At 41.9% G+C, this 20,906-nt stretch overlaps 1 protein-coding gene across 2 annotated transcripts in view; it reads right to left on the reverse strand.

Moving 5' to 3' along the window:
• Positions 1-20,906, reverse strand: part of PTPN9 (protein tyrosine phosphatase non-receptor type 9) — a 70,692-nt gene that overhangs the window by 42,822 nt on the left and 6,964 nt on the right. The window contains exon 1 of one of the 2 annotated variants that reach the window (XM_072809728.1): positions 4,885-5,051. The exons of the other annotated variant lie outside the window; for it this stretch is intronic. Coding sequence (XP_072665829.1) covers positions 4,885-4,902 — 18 coding nt within the window. The 5' untranslated portion in view covers positions 4,903-5,051. Of the gene's footprint in view, positions 1-4,884; positions 5,052-20,906 lie in introns of those variants that run through there. 2 annotated transcript variants of the gene reach the window in all.

Genomic DNA, 20,906 nt, shown 5'->3' on the forward strand with positions numbered 1-20,906 from the left:
TTCTTTGTTTGTTTCTTAAATTCCAAATATGAATGAAATTATATGGTATTTATCTTTGTCTGATTGGCTTATTTCACTTAACATAATACTCTCTAGATCCATCCATATGTTGTTGCAAATGCCAAGATTTCATTCTTTTTTATGGCTGAATAGTTTTCCTGTATGTTTGTATACACACATCTTCTTTATCTGTTCCCCAACTGATGGACACTTTGGGCTGATTCCCTATTTTGGCTACTGTAAATAATGCTGCAATAAACACAGGGGTGACGTATCACTTTGAATTCGTGTTTTTATATTCTCTGGGTAAATATCCAGTGGTGCAATTACTGGATCACAGGGTAGGTCTATTTTTTTAAAGATATTATTTATTTAAGAGAGTAGTGAGAAAAGAGAAATAGAGAGAGAGAGAGAGAGCCCAAGGGGGGCAGAGGGAGAAGTGGACTCCCTGCTGAGCAGGAAGCCTGATAAGGAGCTCCATCCCAGGATCTTGGGATCATGACCTGAGCTGAAGGCAGATGCTTAATTGACTGGGCATGCCAGGTACCTCTATTTTTTTTTTTTTTTTAAGATTTTACTTATTTATTCATGAGAGATACAGAGAGAGAGAGGCAGAGACACAGGCAGAGGGAGAAGCAGGCTCCATGCAGGGAGCCTGATGTGGGACTTGATCCTGGGACTCCAGGATTATGCCCTCAGCCGAAGGCAGGTGCTAAACCACTGAGCCACCCAGGGATCCCCATGGCACCTCTATTTTTAATTTTTTAAGGACCTCTCTATACTATTTCCACAGTGGCTGCACCAGTTTGCATTCCCACCAATAGTGCACAAGTGTTGCTATTTCTCTACATCATGACCAACACTTTTTGTTTATTGTGTTTTTTATTGTTTTTATTTTTTTAAAGATTTTATTCATTTATTCATGAGAGACACAGAGAGAGAGAGAGAGAGGCAGAGACACAGGCAGAGGGAGAAGCAGGCTCCATGCAGGGAGCCTGACATGGGACTCAATCCCAGGTCTCCAGGATCATGCCTGGGCTGAAGGCAGACGCTAAACCGCTGAGCCACCCAGAAATCCCCGTGTTTTTTTTTTTTCTTTTAGCCACTCCAACAGGTATTTTTAATTTAACTTTTAAAAAGAAAAAGTATAATTTTTAATAAAAATTTTTAATTAGAAAAATTAAATAAAAAGTGAATATACCATAGATCAATTAACTAAGTACGAAACTGTTAACATTTCAGTGGTCTATCATGTGCATTTCTAGTCTACCTCCAGCTGGGATCAGTTCCCGGATCATTCTTACAGCTGCCAAAAAATATATACAGAAAGGCAGTGGAGGTAGTGCTTGCAATCAGACCTGCTTCACATTACTTTTTCTTGTTTTTCTTTTTTTTTTTTAAGAATTTATTTATTTATTCATGAGAAACACACACACAGAGAGAGAGAGAGAGAGAGAGAGAGGCAGAGATACAGGCAGAGGGAGAAGCAGGCTCCACGCAGGGAGCCTGACGTGGGACTCGATCCCAGGTCTCCAGGATCAGGCCCTGGGCCGAAGCTGGCGCTAAACCAGTGAGCCACCCAGGCTGCCCTTCATGACACTTTTTAAAAAGTATACAACAAAACCGAAAGACAACCAACAGAATGAAAGAAAATATTTGCAAATGTCTTATTAGATAAAGGGCTAGTATCCAAAATCTATAAAGAACTTATCAGACTCAACACCCAAAGACCAAATAATCCAAACAAGAAATAGGCAGAAGATGTGAACAGTCATTTCTCCAAAGACATACAAATGGCCAACAGACACGTGAAAAAATGCTGAACATCACTCGGCAATCAGGGGAATACAAATCAAAACCACAATGAAATACCACCTTATACCAGTCACAATGGCTAAAATTAACCACTCAAAAACGATATATGTTGCTAAGGATGAGAAGAAAGGGAAACCCTAAGACACTACTGGTAGGAATGCAAACTGGTGCAACCAATCTGTAAGATAGTATGGAGGTTCCTCAAAAAGTTGAAAATAGAGCTACCCTATGAATCAATAATTGCAGTAATAGGCATTTACCCCAAAGATACAGATGTAGTGATCTGAAGGGGCACCTGCACCCCAGTATTTATAGAAGCAATGTCCATAGTAGCTGAACTATGGAAAGAGCCCAGATGTCCATCAACAAATGAATGGATAAGGATGTAGTTCATATATACAATGGAATATGACTTAGCCATGAAGAAAAATGAAATCTTGCTATTTGCAATCATGTGGATGGAACTGGGGGGTATTATGCTAAGCAAAATAAGTCAATCAGAGAAAGACAATTATTATATGGTCTTACTCATATGTGGAATTTAAGAAAAAAAACAAAATCATAGGGACTACGGGAAGAGAGGAAAAAATAAAACAAGATGAAATCATAGAGGGAGACAAACCATAAGAGACTTTTTAAAAAAGATTTTATTCATTTATTCATAAAAGACACACAGAGAGAGGCAGAGAGAGAAGCAGGCCCCATACAGGGAGCCCGATGTGGGACTCAATCCCGGGACTCCAGGATCATGCCCTGAGCCAAAGGCAGATGCTCAACCGCTGAGCCACCCAGGGGTCCCCTATAAGAGACTCAACTATAGAAAACAAACTGAGGGTCACTGGAGGAGAGCCGGGGGGGGCGGGGCAGATGGGGTAACTGGGTGATGGACATTAGGGAGGGTACAGGAGATCATGAGCCCTGGGTGTTATATAAGACTGATGAATCCCTGAACTCTACCTCTGAAACCAATAATACATTATATGTTAATTGAATTTAAATTTAAAAATTAAAACATAAATAAGTTAAAAGTATTTATAGTGTGCTCAGGTTTAATTGCTTCTACTGATGTAAAGGGGGAGTGCACAGGGGTACAAGAGCACCAGGCTCCGGGGACCTGACCAGGCCAGGTTCAGCCCCTTGCCGCTGACCAAATCCAGAGGCAGAGAGATGAATGGTGGAGAAACCAGAGAGAAGTTTACCGCAGTGAGGCCCACACCAGGAAGGCCGTGGACTCAGGGCTCAAAGACGGTCTCCCGAGTGGTGAAAAGACTTCCAGGTTTATCTCAGGAAAGTATGGGACAAGGGTCAGTTGGGTACACGCAGGTAGGAAGTAAAGGTCAAGCTGATCATTGTCTTGGAGTCCATCACATTGTCTTGCTGCTCACGGCAGTCCTTCCTGCTCCAGGAGGTAGTTTCGGTTCCCTCTACTGGATGCTTTGCCCACAGGGTCTTTTGCCTGAGTTAAGAGATAAGCTGGAGGGACGCCTGGGTGGCTCAGTGGTTGAGCCGCTGCCTTTGACCCAGGGCGTGATTCCAGAGTCCCAAGATTGAGTCCTGCATCCGGCTCCCCCATGGAGCCTGCTTCTCCCTCTGCCTGTGTCTCTGCCTCTCTCTCTCTGTGTCTCTCATGAATACATAAATAAAATATTTTTTTTATTTTCATAAATAAAATCTTAAAAAAAAAAAAAAAAGAAGGGATCCCTGGGTGGTGCAGCGGTTTGGCGCCTGCCTTTGGGCAAGGCGCGATCCTGGAGACCTGGGATCGAGTCCCACGTCGGGCTCCCGATGCATGGAGCCTGCTTCTGCCTCTGCCTATGTCTCTGCCTCTCTCTCTGTGTGTGTGACTATCATAAATAAATAAAAATTAAAAAAAAGAAAAAAGAAAAAAAAGAGAGAGAAGCTGGAAAGAACTTAATCAAAATTTAGAAATTTTGAGGTCACGAGGGAGGTAGCTGAAGTCTTCTTTCACTCACTTTTCCTTCATTGTCTTTATTTAATTGCTCTTTTTCATGAACCAAAGTTTTTATTTTTTTTCCCCATGGATAAAACTTTTTTGGAGGGGAGGAGGAGCAGAGGGAGAGGGAGAGAGAGAATCTAAGCAGGTTCCACACCCAGCATGGAGCCTGACTTGGGGCTCAACGTCACAATCCTGTAATCACAACCTGAGCTGAAATCAAGACCCCAACACTTAACCACCTAAGCCACTCATGTGCCCCCCATGGATAAGACATTTTAAAAAATTATTTTCATTTTCTTTTTTTTTTCAATTTTTTTTTTCTTTATTTATTTATGATAGTCACAGAGAGAGAGAGAGAGAGAGAGAGAGAGAAAGGCAGAGACACAGGCAGAGGGAGAAGCAGGCTCCATGCACCGGGAGCCCGACGTGGGATTCGATCCCGGGTCTCCAGGATCGCGCCCTGGGCCAAAGGCAGGCGCCAAACCGCTGCGCCACCCAGGGATCCCTATTTTCATTTTCTTAAAAGATTTTGTTTATTTATTTATTTGAGAGAGAGAGAGAGAGAGAGAGTCTGCAGAAGCAGAGGGAGAGAATCCTAAAGCAGATTCCCTACTGAGCATGGAGCCCAATGCCCAACCTGAGCCGAAATCAAGAGTCAGATGTTCAACTGACTGAGCCACCCAGGTGATCCTTTCTTTTTTTTTTTCCTTTCTTTTTTTTTTTTTGATCCTTTCTTTTTTTAATGCTTTCCTTCAAAAACTTCAAGAAACTGGGTATTCTAATGTTTCTGAAAATTTTTCTGCTTTGTGCAGGTACTAGCTATGATAAATTCTGTATCTCATTTCCTAAAAACTAAAAGGTGACATACAATTCCTAGGTTGACATATTCAAATAGGCAAACATTTCTACCTTCCAGTGGTTCCCCACATAGGTTCTATCAATATTTCAAATACCAAGTCCCTTCAGTAAATGTATTTGTTTCTGTAAGATAAATCAGTAATAGGACTACTCTCAGCAGTCTGGATAACAATATTTTAGGAGCTCACAATTAGCATCTTAAAACAATATTCATCATAGAATAGTGCACAGTGGATATTCAAAAATCATCTTACTTTAAGAAATATCCCCATGGGGTGCCTGGGTGGCTCCTTCAGTTAAGCATCTGTCTTTGGCTCAGGTCATGATCCCAGGGTCCTGGGATGGAGCCCCACATCGGGCTCACTGCTTGGTGGGGAGCCTGCTTCTCCCTCTCCCTCTGCCTGCCGCTCCCCCTGCTTGTGTTCTCTGTCAAATGAATAAATAAAATTAAAAAAAAAATACATCCCCGCATTATGAAGTCTCTTTATTCTGGTATCCATGTATTGCAAGAGACATAAAATCTCTTCCTTTTATGCATTAAGAGACCCAAGTGAACTTCAAACTTAAAGCTGTATAAATCCTATCAAATATGCTAAGGCCAGGTACACCAGGCTGGCTCAGTAGGTAGAGCATGTGACTCTTGACCTCAGGGTCAAGTTCAAGTTCCATGCTGGGAGCAGAGATTAGTAAAAACAAATAAAAAATAAAATTACAGTTTACTTTTTAAAAAATATAAAAGCCAGATACCATGAAGAAAGGCTTAACACCAACTTCCTGATGAAAAAATGGGAATGGTACTAAAACTCCAGACTTATATATGACATATGGGACATCCGAATATAATGCTTTATGCCACCAGATGATCAGTTTGTTGATAGTCTTCATATCAGAACAAAAAGGGAAGAAGTTAGGGAGTTCTACAATGGAATAAACAATTCTAGCAGCTTTTAGGAACTCCTAGTCCTAAACAGGGGGATGCTCCAAGGCACTGCTGGAATTATGCCATTCTCACTTTCTTGCTGAAAGCATTTGTCACAAGCGTGTTTAGTAAACACAGGCTGGCATCTCTCCTCTCAGACTTAAAAATCTGACTCTCAGGAAACCTGGGTGGTTCAGTGATTGCGCGTCTGCCTTCAGCTCAGGGCGTGATCTCGGGGTCTGGGATCAAGTCCCACATCGGGCTCCCTGCACAGAGCCTGCCTCTCCCTCTGCCTATGTCTCTGCCTCTCTCTCTGTGTCTCTCATGAACAAATCAAATCTTTAAAAAATAAAAAAATAAAATGTTGAGCATTTAAAAAAACAAAAAACCTGACTCTCCAGATACAAGTTATCAAGGAGAATGAAGAACTCCCCGAGACAATGGAGGAAATGATTCAACAAGAAAATAAGGAAGTAAACATTTCTCAATTGTCGTAAGAGAAAATTCATGTCAAGAGTTTGAGGGACAGAAGACTATAACACAGAGGAGGAAAAGAAGAAAATAGAAATCTGGAGAATAAACAGAAAGCTCCTCACCATCAGCAAGAGCATGATCATCCAGGTTCCCAGATGGAGTTGAGGGGAATAGGTGGTCACTCTTCTGTTTCTTTTTTTTTTTCTTTTTTTTTTTTTAATTTATTCATGAGGGACAGAGAGAGGCAGAGACACAGGCAGAGGGAGAAGCAGGCTCCCTGCAGGGACTCCATCCCCCCATGTGGGACTCGATCCCGGGTCTCCAGGATTAGGCCCTGGGCCGAAGGCGGCGCTAAACTGCTGGGCCACCCGGGGAGCCCGGTGGTCACTCTTCTTAAGGAAAAACCTTAAGGTGCAGCTGCTCCCCGTTTCAGTTGGTTAATGAAGAGGCAAAGTAAACAACAAGAAGAGGGGTGCGTGTGGCTCAGCTGGTGAAGCATCTGCTTTCAGCTTAGGTCAAGAGCTCAGGGTCCTGGGATAAGGCCTGCAGCATGCTCTGCTCAGTGGGGAGCCTGCTTCTCCTTCTCCCCCACCCCCACCCCTGCTCATGCTCAGTCTCGCTTTCTCTCAAATAAATAAAATCTTAAAAAAAAAAAAAAAAAAAACACCGGAAGAAACCTGAAAAATCTTTCTAGGGGAAACAAAATCTAAAGGATTTGGAGCACCTGCTGGGTGAGGGACGCCTTTGGTAAAAACGTTTATCTCTGTTCCCAATTGATAGCTGAGACCTTTGAAAAGAAAGGAGGAATGTGAATGTCTGTCAATAAATTGGAGTTGACTTTCCAGATCATACTAGAACATTCTTCCTCTCCTACACTGAAACCTGGTGACTCCTTATCATTTTAGGTGTCAGTTCTAAATCCTACTTCTTTATCCTGGAAGTTGTTTTTTTTTTTTTTTTTTTTTAAGATTTTATTTATTTATTCATGAGAGACAGAGAGAAAGAGAGAGGCAGAGACACAGGCAGAGGGAGAAGCAGGCTCCATGGAGGAGGAGCCCAATGTGGGACTCAATCCTGGATCCCATGAGCTGAAGGCAGATGCTCAACCACTGAGCCACCCAATTGTCCCAACACTAGTATTTTTTTTTTAACACTAGTATTTTTTAAAGAACTCTCAAAAGTCAGATTCTGTCAATTATTCAATTAATTATAAATTATATCAATAGGAATTTAAAAAGAGAACAATCTGAAGAGACTAGTATGGTTGCACAGCATAGTCCATTGAGTACAGATGTTAAAAAGACACCCGATGTACATATGTGCAAAGGAAGAGTGCACAGTCAGAAAGATAATAGGATGGTGGTTCTGATCTAAAGGAAAAGTGCTGGGAAAATTACTGCCCAGAATGAGACAAAGCCTGTTAATAAAGCTAAGGCTAACGAAAAGGACTCTGAAAGCTGTCGAGATCAACTTCTCTTCTTCCATCTTCCTATCAATTAGCACAATCTTCAACTTGAAGAGGGGAAGAACAAGCCTTGTGGAAAGCTCTACACAGCAGAGCCCCTAATTATTCCACATCAGTTCAAGCCTACAGACCTGCAAACTCTAACAATATGGAGAACTCCAGGGGAGCCTGGTGAACGTGTGCTGCAGAACTTTAAGGATGAGCAAAGTATCAAAACTTGAGGATGAGCAGGATGAGCAAACACAGTCCTCACTTCAAAGAGGGGACATCTACTGAGGGTTACAAAAGTTCCCAGGCTCTGACAGGCCTGGCTTCAATCTGGTGAAGTGCACAATTTATCTTTCACATGCACACACACCTGGCCCTGGCCAATGGATTTTAGTGTTTTGTTTTTTTTTTTTTTTTTCCAAAAAGGTGGGCTTTGAGCTTTTAGAAAAGGGAGTAGTGATTACCAGAAGTGATTTACTAAAAACAAGTCTTTAAAAAAAAAAAAATACAACTAGACCAAAAAACAAAGTAATGGAATATATAGCAGTGCTACTCAAAGTGAAGTCTGCAGCACTGGCCTCAGCACAAACCTGCTCGATCAGAATCTGCACTTTAACAAGAGCCCTAGGTAATTTTTTCTTTTAATTTTATCTATCTAAAAAAAATTATCTGTTTATTTTTGGAGAGAGAGAGAGAGAGAGCGCGTGCGCTGGTGGAGGAGGCATGGCAGAGGGAGAGAGAGAAACTCTTAAGCAGGCTCCGCTGTCGGACTTGGCTCAACCCAAGGACCCTGAGATCATGACCTGAGCTGAAATCAAGAATCAGGTGCTTAACTGACTGAGCCGCCCAGGCTCCCCTCCCCAGGTGATTCTCATACAGGACAAAATTTGAAAATCACTGATACATAGAAGAGAGCTACATCTCAGCAAGGTATTTGATAAGTGTTTCATAATCTCTTTGTGGACAGTGAGATTTCCTCCTATCCATTTGTTACATTTATTTGCTTGACAAAATATTAAGCAGTTGACACATTTATGTGTCATAATAACCCTACAAGGTAGGCATTATTCTCTGTAACCTACAGATATTAGTATAACAGAGATTATATAGCAGTACTGAGCCTGGGTGGCTCAGTCGGTTAAGTGTTTGCTGTCCACTCAGGTCATGATCCTGGAGTCCCAGGACTGAGCCCCACACTGGGCTCCCTGCTCAGCAGGGAGTCTGCTTCTCCCTCTGCCCTTCACCCCACTTGCACTCTCTCTCTCTCAGATAAACAAATAACGTCTTTTAAAAAAACAATAAAATAAACAGAACTATCTGCCAGGCACTGTTTCAAGGACTTTATAGATATCAACTTATTTGATTTTATAACAACTCTTTATGGTATGTACTATTTTTACCCACTTTTTACACGTGATGAAACTGAGGCAAAAAGTTTTAAGCAACTTGCTTCTAATCACACGGAAATTTGTGGTATAGCTCTCTCTTTTTTTTTTTTTTAAGACTTTATTCGTGAAAGAGAGAGAGAGGCAGAGACACAGGCAGAGGGAGAATCAGGCTCCCTGCAGGGAGCCTGGTGTGAGACTCGATCCTGGGACCCTGGGGATCACAACCTGAGTCAAAGGCAGACATTCAACCCCTGAGCCACCCAGATGTCCCTGTGGTATAGCTCTTAACCGCTCTTAACCACTACTTTCTATAGCTACATGTGCTGCCACAAATGGGGCATACAATAGCCCTGAAGGAAACTAAACATTATACCCCAAAACAGTCCATTAAAAAAAAAAATCAAGGGATGCCTATATATATAAAATGTGTGTGTGTGTGTGTGTGAGAGAGAGAGAGAGAGAGGGAGGGAGGGAGAGAGGAAGAGAGTGCTCATTCAGGGGAGGTGCTAAGGGAGAAAGAGAGAATCTCAAGCACGCTTTCCCCCAGCATGGAGCTCAACTTGAGGCTTGATAGAAGGACCCTGAGATCATGACCTGAGCTGAAACCAAGAGTTAGACCCTTAACCAACTGAGCCACCCCCAAAATAAAAAATTCTAAAGGAATTCCCTGAAAGGAGGGTGACAAGTAGACTAATGTTTATTTACAGTATGCTAGGATGGGCCATAACCTAAAGCACTTTGCATCCATGCTTTATTCACCCATTCCAACAGATCCATTGTAGGTGTTAAGGCATTTCACATATAAGGAAACAGAGGCCCAGACAAGTTAAGGACCTTGCCATGTCACACCACTTGTGATGATACAACCAAGATTCCAAAACCAAATCCGACTTTCAAGGCCATGCTCTTTCCCTTGATTTGCTCTGCATCCATCCTTGGCCCAGTCCCACTGCTATAAATGACTTAGGTAAGAGCATTGGGTCATGCTGACCATATGAGAGAGACTTTAGCTAAGAGAACAAATAACATTTAAAATAGAACACAGATCTAAAAGATCCAAACAGGATGGAGCAATGGCCAAGATTGGTATTTAAAAGCAAGAGGCGGGACGGGACGCCTGGGTGGTTCAGCAGTTGACCGTCTGCCTTCAGCTCAGGGCGCTGATCCCAGGATCCGGGATCGAGTTCCGCATCGGGCTCCCTGCATGGGGCCTGCTTCTCCCGCTGCCTGTATCTCTGCCTCTCTGTGTGTGTCTCTCATGAATAAATAAATATTTCTTTAAAAAAAAAAAAAAAGCAAGAGGCTTTGGAGTCAGATGGGTCTGAATACCAGATTCTATCACTTCACTGTTTTGAATGTAAGCCAATTACTTAACTTCTTTGAGCCTTAATTTCTATTCTATAAAAGCGGAATTCTACCTCACAGAATCATTGTAAGGTGGGAGAAAAGGTAATATTTGTAAAGTGTTGGGCACAAAATGTTCAAAAACTGTTCAGTGAACATGAAATCTAATGAAATAAAATTTATATAGGATAAGAGCAAGAAAGTCAATTTTAGAAGCACCAGAAAAAATTTAACGGAAACACATAAAAAAAGACTTAGGGATCTCAGTTGACTTGAACCTATGAGTCAACAGTTTGCTGAGACTGCCAAAATTATTGCGAATTTGGAACACATTACAGAAGCACAGTGTCCAAAGCAAGTAAGCCCCAAACAAGGAGGCCTATCAGATTTTATTTGTAAGGCTGTCTTCAGTCCTGAGTGCTAAATTTTAAGGTCAATGGCAAATTAGAATCAATTCAGGAAAAGATCAGAATATGGAAAACATAGAAACTAGGGGAAAAGAAAAAAAAACACAGTAACTAGTTCCTTCCTTCCCAGTTCTCTAGTTCTTCCACTCATACAACAGAAATTACTCATCAACTGCTTCTGTTTCTCAATAACTAAAACATTTCTCCCTTCATCTTCATCTCCTTTTCTCCATCTTTCTCTCCCCCTTTCCCTCTGATCTCTTCCCACATGCACCTCAAATTCAATTTTGCCAATGGCACATGGATCTGACAAGGAGTAACCAGATGATTTCTAGCTTAAAACTCTAGGACCTGGGATGTCAGACCTGTTGCCAATCTGGCCCTAGCCTATAGATTAGACTTGCTACTGCTAATCTACATCAGATTTAACTAGCCCCTTGCCTTTTTTCCTGAGATAGGCCCCACACCTTGTGCTTAGGTAACCAAATCCTGAGTCTTCATCACATACTCAAAAACCTGGGACTCTTCCTTCCATACATGTCTCCATAACCTGCAGCTCCATTACCCCCAAAAGGAATACAGCTGGCCAGAAAACTGCATTTGGCAACGTCGGCCATCTCAGGCCTCAACCATTTCAAACTTACTGGATCAGTATTTCCCAACCTAAGGAAGCTATCAGATCAACTCCAGGCAAATGTATGCATGCTCATAAAACGGTAGAACAGTTTACTGTACCTAAGAGGCCATTTGCAAACCTACAAAGGACGAGGCCCAGAAAAGCTGCCCGCAATCTGGCTGTCCTCACTGCAGCGCCCCACTTTCAATTCCAATTAGAACTGGGCTCAGCTCCTGGCAGGACGCAGACAGTAAAATCTGGTAACTCCTAGGTCCAGATTATCAGGGCAACTGACATTGCAGTAACATGAGCTTCCCTATGGAATGGCCTTGTCGGAGTTGGCAGGTTTTCCTGGCTGAATCAGAACAGCCTGCGTCTCCTTTCATTCAGTACTCCCTTGGAAGCCAAGCGTCTCTCTAGGGAATGCCATCTGCAGTGGACATCAGGTGTCTCAATGCCCTGTTGTTTTAACCATGTAGATATTGCGGTTCCATTTCTATTTCTCAAGTAGATACAGGCGCTTTCTATGGCTGAGAGAAACCATGGTAAATGCTGATCTTTTGAGAGTTTTGTCTCACTCTTCCCTTACCATGGCCTAGTACAGCTCTAGTCCAGAATCAGGTAACTCCTGGAGCTTCCATCCAGTGCAGACCAGCTCTATTCCTACAGTACTAGACTCAATTTATAAATCTAGGTCTTCTCTTCATGAAGTGAGCCTGGGTATCTAAACTGACTTTTAGATGGTTCCCCCACCAACACAACACTTTAGTTATTCTCTAGATCACTAGTTCTCAAACTTGAGTGAGGCCTGTTAAAATGCAGATTGTTGTACCTTACTGGTTCAGTAGGTCTGGGGTGAGACCTGAATATCTGCATTTTTAACAAGCTCCCAGGGCATGCTCATGTTGCTGGTCTGGAGACCACTCTTTGAAAACTATTGCTCTAAATCATTACTATTTCACGTCACTCCCAGAACTATATTGCGATTGGGGTGAGGGGAGACGAAGATGCTATACAAATTGGGTCAGTTTCCATCGTAACAGTCAGTGCTTTGTCCTACACAGAAAACTCCTCCTACAGAGTAGACCTGAACTGGATCTCACAGGTGAAACATCCAGGAGTTTAAAACAGATCACAATTTACATCCTAACAAATTATTAACATAGATACATTCTGTAACCAAGAAATGGCACTTACATACGTGATTCTAGGCTCAAAATCAGCAGCCAAACCAGAAGTGGAATGAACACCTATGCTCTTTCCTATGCCTCACCAAGCATATTATTCATTAAATGAATTAACACCTGTAAAACACTTATTTTTTTTTTAATTTTTTTTTTTTTTATTTATTTACGATAGTTACAAGAGAGAGAGCTAGAGAGAGGCAGAGACATAGGCAGAGGGAGAAGCAGGCTCCATGCACCGGGAGCCTGACGTGGGATTCGATCCCGGGTCTCCAGGATCGCGCCCTGGGCCAAAGGCAGGCGCTAAACCGCTGCGCCACCCAGGGATCCCTGTAAAACACTTAGAATAGTGCTTAGCCATTATTTCATTGTGGTAAAATACACACATGACATTTATTATTTTTACTGTTCATAAGTATAGAAGTAAGTGGCATCTAAATCAAGTCACAATGTTGGGTAACCATCACCATTATCTATACCTAAACTTGTCATCAGCCCCAACAAAGCTGTGCCCATTAAACAACAATCCTCATTCCCATCTCCCCCCAGCCCCTACTGCTCTACTCTCTATATACAAACTTGCCTATTCTAGCTATACCTTTTCTAAGTACAATTATACTTTCTGTGTCTGGCTTATTTCAATAAGCATAATGGATTTGGGGTTTGCGGGGGGCGGGTTAAAGATTTTTTTTTAACATTTTTTAATTTTTATTTATTTATGATAGTCACAGAGAGAGAGGGGGGGGGGCAGAGGGAGAAGCAGGCTCCATGCACCGGGAGCCTGATGTGGGATTCGATCTCGGGTCTCCAAGATCGCGCCCTGGGCCAAAGGCAGGCGCCAAACCGCTGCGCCACCCAGGGATCCCAGATTTTTTTTTTTAAAGATTTTATTTATTTATTCACGAGAGACACACAGAGAAGCAGAGACATAGGAAGAGGGAGGAGAAGCAGGCTCCCTGCGGAGAGGCTGATGCCATCCCAGGACTCCAGGGATCACTCCCTGAGCCAAAGGCAATAAAGGCTCAACCACTGAGCCACCCAGACGTCCCTTTTATTTTTAAGATTTTATTCTTAAGTATTCTCTACACCCAATGTGGGGCTCAAACTCACAACCCTGAGACAAGAGTCACATGCTCCACCAGCTGAGCCAGCCAGGTGCCCCAATAAGCACAGTGGTTTTGAGGTTCATCCACATTGTAGCATATATCAAAATTTCATTCTTTTTTTAAGGAATAATATTCCATTGTATGTACACAGCCATTTTGTTTATCCATCAGTCGATGGACACTCAAATTGCTTCTGCCTTTGGGTTATTGTGAATAATGTTGCTATGACATGGACATACAGCTAGCAGGAAACTTGCTGGTCACATGCTAGTTGTATGTTTAATATTTTAAGAAACCGCCAAATTGTTTTCCACAGGAGCTGCACCATTTGACACTCCCACCAACAGTACCAATACTTCTTATTTTCTTCCTTTTTTAAAAAAATTATAGCTAGCCTAATAGGTACTGCTTAGCCACTATTACTACCACAAGTTTTGATGTAGACTTTTACCAGTATTTGTAGCACGGCAAGGACAGCACCACTACAAGAAGAGGTTCTGACTAGAGTTTCCAAGCATTTTCATTCAAAACACAAATCTCCAGTTGCTTCTAATTTTTTCAAAAATCATCTCCAAAGCTAGCATTTCCTTAGTTTGACATCAACCAAGAAAGAAAATGATGCTCTGGGGGCACCTGGGTGGCTCAGTTAGTTAAGCATCTGCCTTCAGCTCACGTCCTGATCCTGGAGTCCTGGGGTCCGGCCAGCGGAGTCCAGCCAGAGTTGGTCAGGCTCCCTGCTCAGTGGGGAATCTGCTTCTCCCTCTCCCTTTGCCCCTCTCCCTGCTCATGCTCTTTCTCTCTCACACACTTTCTATCAAAGAAATAAATAAAATCTAAACAAAACAAACAAACAACAACAACAACAACAAAAAAAAACAGAAAATGATGTTTCGGATGGCTAAAGGAAAAAAAAGATGGATGGCTATGTTTTTGAAAAAAAGTATGTTGGAAATCCTATATATTTTAATCTTGCTAACTGTATCACTTTTAAGTCCCTGACCTCATCAGAAATACCATTTTCTCTTTACTTCTGGGGTTTTCCTGGCATGGAAGTGTTAAACTCTCAGTGAAACAAATGACTTTTCCCAAATAAAACTGTTTTCTTTTTTTTTTTTTTTTTTTTTTTTAAAGATTTTATTTATTTATTCATGATAGTCACAGAGAGAGAGAGAGAGAGGCTCAGAGACACAGGCAGAGGGAGAAGCAGGCTCCGTGCACCAGGAGCCCGACGTGGGATTCGATCCCGGGTCTCCAGGATCGCGCCCTGGGCCAAAGGCAGACGCCAAACCACTGCGCCACCCAGGGATCCCCTAAAACTGTTTTCTTGTGCTCATGTATTATGTTCAAGGTTTCAGGACTGCCTCCAGTAACTCTTTTTTTCCTTTAAGAATCTAAGAAAGAGGGGATCCCTGGGTGGCTCAGCAGTTTAGCGCCTGCCTTTGGCCCAGGGCGCCATCCTGGAGTCCCGGGATCAAGTCCCACGTCGGGCTCTCTGCATGGAGCCTGCTTCTCCCTCCTCCTGTGTCTCTGCCTCTCTCTCTCTCTCTGTCTATCATAAATAAATAAATAAATCTTAAAAAAAAAAAAAGAATCTAAGAAAGAGAAAATGTGTGTGTTTAGAAGGTGAAAACCAGGAGGAAAAAATTTTTTTCCTTTTTTTTTTCAGGAAAAATTTTCCTCTACTTTTACACTTGGCAAGAATTGAGAAATAAGGGGCGCCTGGGTGGCTCAGCAGTTGAGCGTCTGCCTTTGGCTCAGGTTGTGATCCCTGGGTCCTGGGATCGAGTCCCATATGGGGCTCCTCACGGGGAACCTGCTTCTCCCTCTGCCTGCGTCTCTGCCCCTCTCTGTGTGTCTCTCATGAATAAATAAATAAATAAAATCTTAAAAAATAAAAATAAATAAAAAACAAAAAGCAGTAGTTTCATCTTAGTTATTAGTGGGCAAGTCTACTATATATGCTTCCCCATTATGCTGATGATTATATATGAAAGATTCGACTCCACATATAGAAGGCTAGAGCCTGGCTTTATATACAGGCAACGTGGGACACCTGGGGGCTCAGCGGTTCAGCGTCTGCCTTTGGTCAGGGTGGGATCCCAGAGTCCCAGGATCGAGTCCCACATCAGGCTTCCTGCATGGAGCCTGCTTCTCCCTCTGCCTATGTCTTTGTGTCTCTCATAAATAAGTAAATAAAATCTTTAAACATTTTATATATATATAGACTTAGGACATTAGGACATTAGGAGACTTAGGACATTCTGAGAGGTATGTACCACCAGAGCCTATATGAACCTCCAAGTTCACTACCCCATTAAAGCATATAATTTCTTTCATGAATAAATGTACAATAAGCAGCTATTGTACATTGTACAGCCCTATCTCTGTAGGAGAGCTTGTGAATGGCAGAAACCAGAATGTTCAATTCCCAAAAGGCCAAGAGAGCCATTTTTGGTGCACATGTATGTAGGTATGTCATAGGTAGAAACATGTCGGTGACAGATGAAGTTTACCAGGCGGTGCACTGCACCTACCCAGAGTCTGAGCCCCACTGCTGCCTCCTTGGTAATTTACCAGAAGCTTCTGAACATCTCCCTATTATCACAAAGACAACCATCTGGAGCAAAACAATACCAGCTTCATGGGTTGTGTAAGGAATCATTTCAATATAGTTTCACTCATTCTTCAGTGAGTGTATTTGAACTCTCACAATGTGCACTAAGGATGCAGAGAGGACTGAGACCCCGTCCTCACTATGTAGAAGAGGTCTTCTTCCTTGGTGGGTCCCCTGTGATTCAAGAACTGCTTAGGGGCACCGGGCGGGGCCCTGCCTTCGACATGGGTCATGATCCCAGGGTCCTAGGATCGCGCCCGCATCGGGCTCCCTGCTCAGCAGGGAACCTGCTTCGCCCTCTCCCTCTGCTGCCCCCCCTGCTTGTGCTCACTCTCTCTTTCTGTCAAATACATACATACATACATAAGACCGGATTAGAGAGAACTAGAGGGCAATTCCTCAAAAACAGAGAGCCCCTCATCCGTGTTCAAGAACTAGGTACACAGTGGACAATAAATGATTGCTGAAAGAATGAACAAATTGTATTTCATTTATAATCTTCCTCTCAGTAAATATTACAATGAAAAGGAAGAGACTGATACATAATAATCACCTCACTCACTGGAGAAACAGAAAGTCAAACATTCAGAGGGGGAAGCAAAAATGACACTTCCCATTAGTATCATTACGTGGCAGGGCTCAGCACTGTTCTGCTTGGCCTGTGAAATCCCCCCATCTCTGAAAACTCCTGCAAATGGCTCATTTTATCCTCTGGGATAGTTGTGCAATGAAATAACAGACCGGAGTTTTTCGCTTTTTCAGTATATAAAGTTAATCCTTGAAATCGTTGTCTGGGGACACATATTTGAATAAATACTAAATGTGTTAACCAAAGACCTATCTTCAGCTAAAAAGTAGGAACTTGTATTTCTGTTCCTAAGCACTACAAAATCCTTCAGATATAAACTAGGGGTTCTTAACCTTGGCACTACTGCCAGTTTGGGTCAGTAATTCTTGGTTGTGGTGCACTGCCCTACACATTATAGGATGTCTGACAGCGTTCCTGGCCTCTACCCAACAACAGATCCCAGTAGTACCCTCCAACTGTGACAATCAGATGTCTCTCTAGACAGGGACATTTATCCTGGGCGGGGCGGGGGGGTGGTTGGAAAACATCCTGGTTGAGAACCACTCAGATAAACAATGGAATGAGAATGTTTTCACAAAGGCTGTAATGCTGTTTAAGAAAGATATGTCAGATGATATAAATTGTTATTCTTTGGGGCTCCTAGGTGGCTCAGTCGGTTAAGCCCCTGCATTAGGTTCAGTTCATGGTCCCAGAGTCCTGGGATCGAGCCCCGCATCAGGCTCCCTCCTCAGAGGGGAGCCTGCTTCTTCTTCTGCCTCTATCCCTGCTCCTGCTCTCATGAGCTCTCTCTTTCTCTCAAAGACATAAATCTTTTTTTTCAAATAAATAAATCTTTTTAAAAAATCGTTATTCTTTGTATTCCACATATAAGTCATTTTTAGATCAAACTTTTAAAGTTTTTTTTTTTTTTTTAAACTTTTAAAGTTTTATCTGACAAAAAAAAAAGACAATGCAGCTAAAGGTAATGTATAACCTAGAAAGAAGAACTTAATCAGTAAACCAATGGATGGTACAGAAAGCTGACGGGATAAAATGAGCTACATGCAGCCCTGCTAGCATCCCGTAGATACTTTACTCGTGCACAGTAACCATCACAAGTCTTCCACAATCTTGAAATCATCCAGCTCACTGCTACAAATTCAGATTATTAATTTTTCTTCCTATTTTTTATCTGAAAAAAAAAATGTTTCCTGTACCATAGGGAACAAGAAAACCATTATCACAACTATTTATTGAGCATTTTGTAAGTGTAAGGAATTTTACTTACTTAAATTAAGTCTGTCTCCTAAAAGTTCATTAAAGAAAGAAGATAAAACAAACTCAAAAATATAAAATAAAACTCCCAGAGCCACAAGGGAAGCTGGGGATTCCTGATGTTTACCTAAGACCCGATGCTGCCACCTCCCAAAAGGCCAAGGTTTCATTTGCAAATGATTGTGTTTAGAAAAAGGCCAGATTGGCATTAATTTTAATTCTTGGGATTTCAGCACTTAGTAACATAATCCCAAACTTGTATAGAGCATGCAGCACTTCTTACAAGTTGTTATTGGTTTTGATTATAAAAGATACATGGCCATTGCAGAGAATTTAAAAAAGACTACTTTTTTAATTATTATTTTTTAAAGACTTTACTTATGTGACAGAGAGAGAGAGAGCGCACAAGCCAGGGGAGCAGCAGAGGGAGAGGGAGAGGGAGAAGCAGGCTCCCCTGCTGAGCAATGAATGCAATGAGGGGCTATCCCAGGACCCTGGGATCATGATCTGAGCAAAAGCAGATGTTTAACCAATCGAGCCACCCAGGTGTCCCTACAACAGTTATTTTATTTATTTATTTATTTTTTTAACAACAGTTATTTTAATAATGATGTATATCATGTAATAATGATGTATATAAAAGCAAATGTAAAGATTAGCCAGTTGTTCAACGAATGAACAAATGATTCATAAATTAATGTCCATAGAAACCTCAGTACTAAAGTCATAGATGGCTCTCTTTAAAATAATTTTGAGGGCAGCCCGGGTGACTCAGCGGTTTAGCGCCGCCTTCAGCCCGGGATGTGATCCTGGAGTCCTGGGATCGAGTCCTGAATCAGCCTCCCGGCATGGAGTCTGCTTCTCCCTCTGCTTGTGTCTCTGCCTCTGTGTGTGTGTGTGTGTGTCTCATGAATAAATAAAATCTTTAAAAAAAAACTATTTATTTATTTGAGATAGAGCACAGAGGAAGAAGGAGAAACAGACCCCTGTTGAGCAGGGAGCTCCATGCAGGGCTGGATCCCAGGACCCCAGGATCATGAGCTGAGCCAAAGGCAGACACTCAACCAACTGAGCCACACGGGTGCCCTGAGGCTTAATATTTAGAAGACAAAATTGCAGTATCCCAACTTTACGATCTTTTCCAATATAATACAAGTATACAGGTCAGAGAATGAGACTCAAATGTAGTTTTGACTTTTACGTCTGTAAAACAGTTCAGCTCCTTTCCAAAGCAGAGTCTTACTTTTTAATCCATTAACAAGTAATAAAGGTCAGGTTCCTTTGAGGAATAACTTCAGGTTCCTTAGCTTTCATAACAGTGAAGTCCAAGACCTTTGATGTGCTCAAAAATTTTAACAGAGTAAAATTCTCATATCCAGATGAGATTTTATCTGATTGTTAATTACAGTATCAGTAGTTACTGGCAAAAAGCTTCTATGTAACATTATGAATCATCCGGTCCTTGACATATGGCTACTTCCGGGGAGGGGGACACGTGATATTTAGCATAGGACATGTGAGGCTGTGGGAAAAGTAAAGTTCTTGGCCACAAGAACTAGGATAAAACCCTTGCCCTTGGGAAAAATGCCAAAAATCTCTGAAGTCCACTGCAAGGCAGTTAAATTTTCAACTTTAGATGATCTCTGTTATAAGAACACAAACCACAGCATGAAATTAGAATAGATTTTTGAAAACTACATTATAAAGTTGCAAGATACCTATTTTTTGAATTTTATTTTTTTATTTTTATTTTTTTTTTAAGTAGGCTCCAAGCCCAGTGTAGAGCCCAATGCGAGGCTTGAACTCATGACCCTGAGATCAAGACCTAAGTTGAAATCAAGAGTCAGGGACTCCCGGGTGGCTCAGGGGTTGAGTGTCTGCCTTTGGCTCAGGGTCTGATCCCAGGATCTGGAATCCAGTCCTGCACGGGGCTCCTTGTGGGGAGCCTGCTTCTCCCTCTGCCCATGTCTCTGCCTCTCTCTGTGTTTTTCATAAATAAATAAATAAATAAATAAATAAATAAATAAATAAATAAATCTATCTTTAAAAATATATTAAAAAAAAGAAATCAAGAGTCAGACACTCAATAGACTGAACCACTCCTGGCCTTGCAAGATAACTATTTTCTGACATTCGTGTGAATCCATGCTAAGTGATAGTCCCCAGGGTGAATATAAATATCTTCCCCCTTGGGATTAGTTTAAGCTAACTTGGCTCTAAAATCTTTCACTACTCAAAAACAGAGTATCATAATGGCTAACTTCACTAAGTGCTTACTATTAAGTGTTCTATATGGACAAGCTTATTAATCCTTACAATAATGCCCCTAACTACATTAACTCTAAAATAGGAATTTTCAGAATGCCTGGATGGCTGAGCAGTTGGGCATGATCCCAGGATCCGGGATGGAGTCCCACATCAGCCTCCCTGCATGGAGCTTGCTTCTCCCACTGCCTATGTCTCTGCCTCTCTCTCTCTCTCTGTGTCTCTCATGAACAAATAAATCTTTAAAAAAATAAATAAATAAGGACACCTGGGTGGCTCAGCAGTTAAGCGTCTGCCTTCAGCTCAGTGCATGATCCTGGAGTCCCAGGTTAATCCCACATTGGGCTCCCTGCTTGGAGCCTGCTTCTCCCTCTGCCTATGTCTCTGTCTCTCTCTGTGTGTCTCTCATGAATAAATAAAATCTTAAATAAATAGATAGATAGATAGATAGATAGATAGATAGATAGGAATTTTCTTTAGAGGTTTTGAAAATAAATATTATTTGTTACTGCAACTTTAAAGAAATTAATGAATTATTTTTAAAAATATTTTATTTATTTATTCATGAGAGACACACAAAGAGAGAGCCAGAGACACAGGCGGAGGGAGAAGCAGGCTCCCAGCAGGGAGCCCGACATGGGACTCAATCCTGGGTCTCCTGGA

This window comes from Canis lupus, chromosome 32, assembly GCF_048164855.1.
Source record: "Canis lupus baileyi chromosome 32, mCanLup2.hap1, whole genome shotgun sequence".
NCBI classification, from domain to species: domain Eukaryota; kingdom Metazoa; phylum Chordata; class Mammalia; order Carnivora; family Canidae; genus Canis; species Canis lupus.